This window comes from Mesitornis unicolor, unplaced genomic scaffold (assembly GCF_000695765.1).
Source record: "Mesitornis unicolor isolate BGI_N332 unplaced genomic scaffold, ASM69576v1 scaffold48990, whole genome shotgun sequence".
NCBI lineage: Eukaryota > Metazoa > Chordata > Aves > Mesitornithiformes > Mesitornithidae > Mesitornis > Mesitornis unicolor.
In genome coordinates this window covers 1-7,175 of record NW_010157176.1, presented here as the reverse complement: position 1 = coordinate 7,175, position 7,175 = coordinate 1, and the positions used below count along the sequence as shown (strand labels likewise).

The 7,175-nt window shown below is 43.5% G+C and overlaps 1 protein-coding gene across 1 annotated transcript; it reads left to right on the top strand.

Moving 5' to 3' along the window:
- Nucleotides 1-2,511: 2,511 nt before the first annotated feature.
- LOC104536377 (WD repeat-containing protein 3-like) lies at nucleotides 2,512-6,099 on the top strand (the record flags this gene model as incomplete). The annotated part of the gene is made up of 5 exons (XM_010178966.1): nucleotides 2,512-2,721; nucleotides 3,133-3,251; nucleotides 5,021-5,099; nucleotides 5,439-5,534; nucleotides 5,989-6,099. Coding segments are annotated over 5 exons (615 nt in total), but the record flags the coding sequence as incomplete, so codon positions are not given.
- Nucleotides 6,100-7,175: the final 1,076 nt, after the last annotated feature.

The window sequence follows — 7,175 nt, the reverse complement described above, 5'->3', positions numbered from 1 at the left end:
GGGGCGGTGAGGGGCGGGGTGGCGTGCAGTGTGCGGCGGCTTTGGATCCTCTGAAGCAAAGCTGTTGTTGTCGGTGGGATGAGTTTTAAGATAAGCGTCGCCTCCACGGCTTCCCCTCCCTTTTCTGTGGTCTGAGCACACTGTGAGGTTCGCTTGGGGGTGCGCCCTGGCTGAATCTCAGCGTCGGTCCTTTGAGATTTGCCTTTGGTACCGCAGCTGGGGAAGAGTAATTGCCGCCACAGCGACTGTAAAGCTGTTCCCTGTTTAGCTGGCGACCAGCAGCGCTGTGTGAATGTTCTGGGATGAAACAAGGCCACAGAAATTCTCAGAGGCCTAGAGCACCTCTCCTATGAAGACAGGCTGAGAGAGTTGGGTTGTTCAGCCTGGAGAAGAGAAGGCTCTAGGGAGACCTTATAGTGGCCTTCCAGTACATGAAGGGGGCTTACAAGAAAGCTTTGGAGGGATTGTTTACAGAGGCAGGTAGCAATAGGACAAGGAGTAATGGTTTTAAACTAGAGCAGGGTAGATTTGGATTGGACATTAGGAAGAAGCCCTTCAGTATGAGGGTGATGGTGAAACACTGGAACAGGTTGCCCAGAGAGATGGTGGAGGCCCCATCCTTGGAGACATTTAAGGTCGGGCTTGATGGGACTCTGAGCAACCTGATGTAGTTAAAGATGTCCCTGCTCTTTGCAGAAGGGTTGGACAAGATGATCTTTAAAGGTCCCTTCCAACCCGACACATTCTATGATTCTATGAAATGGGGATGTTGTGGAGTTTGTGTTTTGGAACTGGGCTTCCCATGTGAAAGTTGTGCCCTATAGAGGGGACTGTGAGCTGTAACTTTAAGGCATTTGCCATGTGTTTCCTCCTGTCGGATTCTGAAATAATTGTAAGGACAGCTGTCTACTACAAATTGAATTCAGGATTTGCTTTAGCAGCCCCTGGATTGGTGACTGCTGGTATGTTGATTTGGAGATGTCTTCTCAAAGGTCTCTTTGGCGATCTCTGAAGATTCTCAACTTGTGCAGTCCATGGAAGAGTGGCTCTGTCCTGTACCTGAGAAAGGGCAAGCAAGAGAGGATAAGGCGGGGTGGCGTGCAGTGTGCGGCGGCTTTGGATCCTCTGAAGCAAAGCTGTTGTTGTCGGTGGGATGAGTTTTAAGATAAGCGTCGCCTCCACGGCTTCCCCTCCCTTTTCTGTGGTCTGAGCACACTGTGAGGTTCGCTTGGGGGTGCGCCCTGGCTGAATCTCAGCGTCGGTCCTTTGAGATTTGCCTTTGGTACCGCAGCTGGGGAAGAGTAATTGCCGCCACAGCGACTGTAAAGCTGTTCCCTGTTTAGCTGGCGACCAGCAGCGCTGTGTGAATGTTCTGGGATGAAACAAGGCCACAGAAATTCTCAGAGGCCTAGAGCACCTCTCCTATGAAGACAGGCTGAGAGAGTTGGGTTGTTCAGCCTGGAGAAGAGAAGGCTCTAGGGAGACCTTATAGTGGCCTTCCAGTACATGAAGGGGGCTTACAAGAAAGCTTTGGAGGGATTGTTTACAGAGGCAGGTAGCAATAGGACAAGGAGTAATGGTTTTAAACTAGAGCAGGGTAGATTTGGATTGGACATTAGGAAGAAGCCCTTCAGTATGAGGGTGATGGTGAAACACTGGAACAGGTTGCCCAGAGAGATGGTGGAGGCCCCATCCTTGGAGACATTTAAGGTCGGGCTTGATGGGACTCTGAGCAACCTGATGTAGTTAAAGATGTCCCTGCTCTTTGCAGAAGGGTTGGACAAGATGATCTTTAAAGGTCCCTTCCAACCCGACACATTCTATGATTCTATGAAATGGGGATGTTGTGGAGTTTGTGTTTTGGAACTGGGCTTCCCATGTGAAAGTTGTGCCCTATAGAGGGGACTGTGAGCTGTAACTTTAAGGCATTTGCCATGTGTTTCCTCCTGTCGGATTCTGAAATAATTGTAAGGACAGCTGTCTACTACAAATTGAATTCAGGATTTGCTTTAGCAGCCCCTGGATTGGTGACTGCTGGTATGTTGATTTGGAGATGTCTTCTCAAAGGTCTCTTTGGCGATCTCTGAAGATTCTCAACTTGTGCAGTCCATGGAAGAGTGGCTCTGTCCTGTACCTGAGAAAGGGCAAGCAAGAGAGGATAAGTCAGGAAGAAGCTTTCAGAATTTACTCTCAAATCTATGTTCCTTGCTCTCTGGCACTTAAAATGCAGGGGCATAAATTTGAGCTTCTGAGTTACAGACCTCATTCTGCACCAGTTTCCTGTTTGATTATGAGAAATTGCTTCCCTTCTAGCTGCTGTCTGTCTTGTAAAATGAGGCTAATGATGCTGTATTCAGTGCAGGAAGCTGAAAAATGAGCTTCTAAAGTGGCAGAAGCGCTCAGTTGGAAGTTTGGTAGAAGAGCAGAGTATATTCTTTCTGCTGGGTAAGTATCTGGCTGTGATGTGTCATTTGTCAACATTATACGTGTTTTGTCTCCTAAAAATTGCAGGTTCTTATCCTTAAGGGTCTCAAGCAGGAGGTCAGTTTCCTCTGCCCCTCTCCAGATGGTTTGCACTTGGCTGTTGGGTATGAAGATGGATCAATTCGTATCTTCAGCCTCCTAAGCGGAGAAGCAGATATCACCTTCAATGGACACAAGGCTGCAGTGACAGCCCTGCAGTATGACCATCTGGGTGGCCGGCTGGTGTCTGGCTCAAAGGTGAGAGTTCCACATCTGGAAGACAGCCCTTTCGCAGAGATGCTCCATGGAAAAGGCTGACCTGCACCAAAATGTTTGGCATTTTAAGTGGGTTATGATGGCAGTGAATTAGGGCAATGGAGCTGGGGAGCCCAGGACTGGGAGAGCAGCAGGGCAGGAGTGGGTAGAGCTATTAAAGGTGAAGAAGCTTATGAGGTCAGGAGTAGCAGAAGTGACTCAAGCTGGGACAGAGGGGCATTTCTTGGCCTGAATGTACCTTTAGGGAAGGAATGTCACTTGGTTTAATCATCCTTGACATTCAAATTCAGAATGAGAAAGCATGCTCTCAGGTAATCTTTTCAGTCTCATAACAGAGGTAGATGTTTCACAGAGACAAATGCCAGTCCCTTGGAGTCACTCTGTCTGTTCCAGGATACAGATGTCATCATGTGGGATGTCATCAATGAGAGTGGTCTGTACCGGCTGAAAGGACACAAGGATGCTGTCACTCAAGTCCTTTTTGTGAAGGAGAAGAACCTGCTGGTCACCAGGTGAGCCAGGCTAAGTGTAGTGGTTGACCAGGAAAGCAGCCATGTTTTCACTTGCCATTTAGACATCCTAGGTGCTACAGCCGTTTGTATTTTTCTTCTTGAGTCATGATATCTCAGACCCACCAGGATCCTGGAGTCTGATTTTGTCATGTCTACATATTTCTTAAGTCCTGTGCTTGAATCCAGCTGTGGTAAGTGGAACTGAAATGGCTATCCTGAAAAACAGTGTTTGGAAAGGAGTTTAACTTGCTGGTAAATATTGCAACTTAGAATTATTGTAATAAGGAATAGTGATAATATGTTTATTATGTATTTAACCATTTTTGCTGTTTATCTTGAAGAATTAAGCTGACTTAGCTTCTGTATGTGTAATTCACACAGCAGTGTGACAGAAAAATAGCTTCCTAGTAAGCTGTAACTATAGGAATTAACTAAAATACGATAGAAGGCTTTTTTTGAGCTGGTTTTTAGTTATTCAGCATGAGCTGTTAGTTGACTGTGTCCCTTTAATAATAAACAGTTGACGGAAGATACTTTTGCTCTAATATCTGTCAATAATTTTTATTTATTGATATGTCACTTAATAGCTTAATAAAAGAGTGAATGCAATCAGTTCAGTGTAAAATTAGAACAAGTTTCTTGTGCTTTTTTGTTGTTTCAGATGGAAAAAGTAGTATTTTATTGCTTTGGTAGATGATACCTGTTTCCTTATGCAATTTTGAGTCTTTGCAGGTCAGCTTTAGAAATGCTGCTTAATTATCTGAGTAGCTAAATTGAGATAAAGCATTCCTCTCTCTGTTTTGTTTTTTTTTTTTTTTTATTAACAGAGTAGAGATGTTACGTTATTTTTTTGGAGATGCAAAGTTTTCCTTCCTTACTTTAGATTGGGTTGGGTTTTTTTTTTTGCCCAAGCAGCTAACCCCTGTCCTTTCTGTACAATATTTTTATGATATTTTCATGTGCCCAGTTTACAAATGTCTTTGTATCCTAAGTTAGAAAATAGATGGATTAACAATAAATATCACTTATAATCAGGGTTTTTTTTTGTCCTGAGGGCACTTAGTAATGGAACCAATTTTGATTTAGGTGAAACTTACTGAGGAAAATAGGCTCTAACAATAAATAATACTTATAAAAATAGTTTTAAAAGTATCAATTGTTGTAGTGTGGTGTACTGAAAGGATCTGTATAAATGTTCAAATTACTTTTCCTGAGTGCTCTTATAGTATTAGCATAGCATAATATCACCATAAATGTGTTTTCAAGGAAATATGATCCTGTGAGGGCTTTGAAGGACTGAAACAGCTGTAATTCTCTGTTAGGAGCAGCTCCAAATCACTGTTCAAAATGAAAGAATCTACTTTTCTTGTAGCCTGGTCAATGCACAGGCATGACACAGGTTGAAAATGTGGAGGTGTGGTTTAGAGGCAGCTTTAGAATTGATCAACACTTTGGACTTACTGTTTTCATTCTAAGTAAAGAGTATTGTTCTTACCCAAATTAAAAGAGAAAGGAGGCAGTGTGACACTGGGACTCACAGCTGAATCCAGAAGAGGAAGCAGTTTTCAGTTACTTGCTTGATACATTTTTGCAGTACCTTTGTTTTGCTATAGTTTGTTCTTGCTTAGCTTGTGAAATTCAATGTCTGAGCAGCTGTTCTGTGATATGTTGTGGCATGTTTTAGATTTTTTTTTTGTAGTTCTCCCAAACTAGTGTATGTGAGCTCTGGCAACCTTTCATCATATCATAGTTTTATTTCTTCATTCCAGTGGCAAAGACACGTTGGTGAAGTGGTGGGATCTGGACACTCAGCACTGCTTCAAAACTCTGGTTGGACATCGTTCTGAGGTAAAGATGTGAGGAGCTGTTAGAGTGGAAGGACTTTGGATTAAATGTCATGGCTCACTTTGTGCTTACCCTGCTCTCAGGATTTGTAAACTGGCACTGTGATACATTTTACTTGAAATCAGGCTTTAGGATGAGCATTTGAGAAACTTCCAAATTTTCCAGGAGCTGACATCAACATGCAGTAGGTGATAATTCTGATACAGCTGTCCCTGGGGGAGATCCTGGCTAGATCCAGTCTCTTCTTGGTTGCCATTCAAATAGAGCAATTAAAGATGCACTGCTGTGGTTATGGAGTTAAAGGAGCTGTAAACCAATGCCTCACATTATGCTTCTGGACAGGTTTGGGGGATGTCTTTGATATCCGAAGAGAAGCGTTTGATCACTGGGAGTGCTGACAGTGAGCTGAGGGTGTGGGATATCACGTACATCCAGGAGGTAAGATATTCCCTCTCTAACCCCTCACAGTCTTGCTTAGCTGCTTGTCTTTGGACTAAGATGGGACTGGAACATGTTAAATCTGATTGATGTTCTGTGAAACAACCAAAGCAATGTCTTTGCTGTCTGGGGAGTCCGGAAGCTGCTCTTGGGATAGACACAGCTGTTTTCTGTGCTTTCACCTTTCAGTTGAAGCTGTGAGCACTTCCGGAACAAGATTTCCAGAGTGTCTGATCTTCCTGCCTTCTGGCATTTGGCTAGAGAAGGCAGTCTTGTGGGTGGATGATAAGCAGGAGAGCACATAGGGTGTTAGTCCACTCCCATGTTACAGTGTACACTAACTGCTTGTTCCTCCAGGGAAAGGAAGTATAAGTGAAATAGAAAACAGAACACTGTAGCTCTTGTTATTTTGGATATGTACTCCTTATGGTTTTTTTTTTTTGTTCACGAACAGGTGAAAGACCCTGATGAGCCGGAATCCAAGAAAAGCAAAGGATCTTCACTTGTAGCAGAAGAAAACACTGAAGAAGATGAGACCCTGGAATTGGATGAGCATCCTGAGGAAGTAAGCTTAGTTTTCCATGGTGTCTGTGGGATGGTGTATCTAACCCCATTTGCATGAGAGTTGCTCACACATTGGTCCTTTTTATTGGGTTTAAACCCTGAGTGTCATATTTAGCCTGTTAGGAAAAATGTGGTAACTCCTGTCTTGCTTTATAGCATCTTTCTCAGCAGCAGTTGCTGCCTCATCTACCTGCAAAACATCGACAGAAGTATGTGTGCCAAAGCACATACACATGTTATTTTCCACTGAAAGCTTTTTCTTTTATTTTTGTTTGGGGAAGACTAGCAAATGTTTAAAGTTTGACAGTGCTAACAGAGCTCTTTAATCAAACAACACGAGTATAAAGTAGTTACTAGCTGGTTGACAGCTGCTGAGTTCAGTGCTGATGCTCAGCTTTGCAGGTCAGTAGCAGAAGCTGAGAGGTCAGAATTGCACCATAATGAAATATGGTGTGAGATTTGATTGCAGAAGGCCATTCCCACTTGTGCTGCTGGTGGAGACCTTACTGAATCTGTCTTTCTGGTGGAAATTTCTGGTGTCCTCCTCAAACCTCAGACTGCTTGTAGTTCTGGTAGATACCTGACCTTGTTAAATACTTCTCCAACTTCCTCTCCAGAGGATTTCTCTCCCTTCAACCACCCGTTTAAGAATCATAGAATGGTTTTGGTTGAAAAAGACCTTTAAGATCATTGAGTCCAACCATCGAACCAGCCCTAAGTCTGCCACTGGACCATGCCCCTAAGCACGGCATCTACTCATCTTTTAAACACCTCCAGCGATGGTGACTCCACCAAAGAGTCTCTGTTCTCACCTTCTCTGCCTCTTCTGCCAGAGGAACTGAGCTCTGCTACCTTTGTAGCATAAAAACTGAGCTCTTAAATGTTCTCTTAAATTACTATGGTTTGGCCATAGAGTTAAGTTATTCTTCCACTGAGGAATTTTTCAGCTAAAATGCAACAAAACCTAAGGAGATAAGCTTGTAGTTTACACAAATGCTTGTTTTGTCTATAGATTATGCTTGCTAGCTGTTCTACCAGGACCCTGTGTGTTCTGCTAGAAGGCAGGGAAGCCCTCCA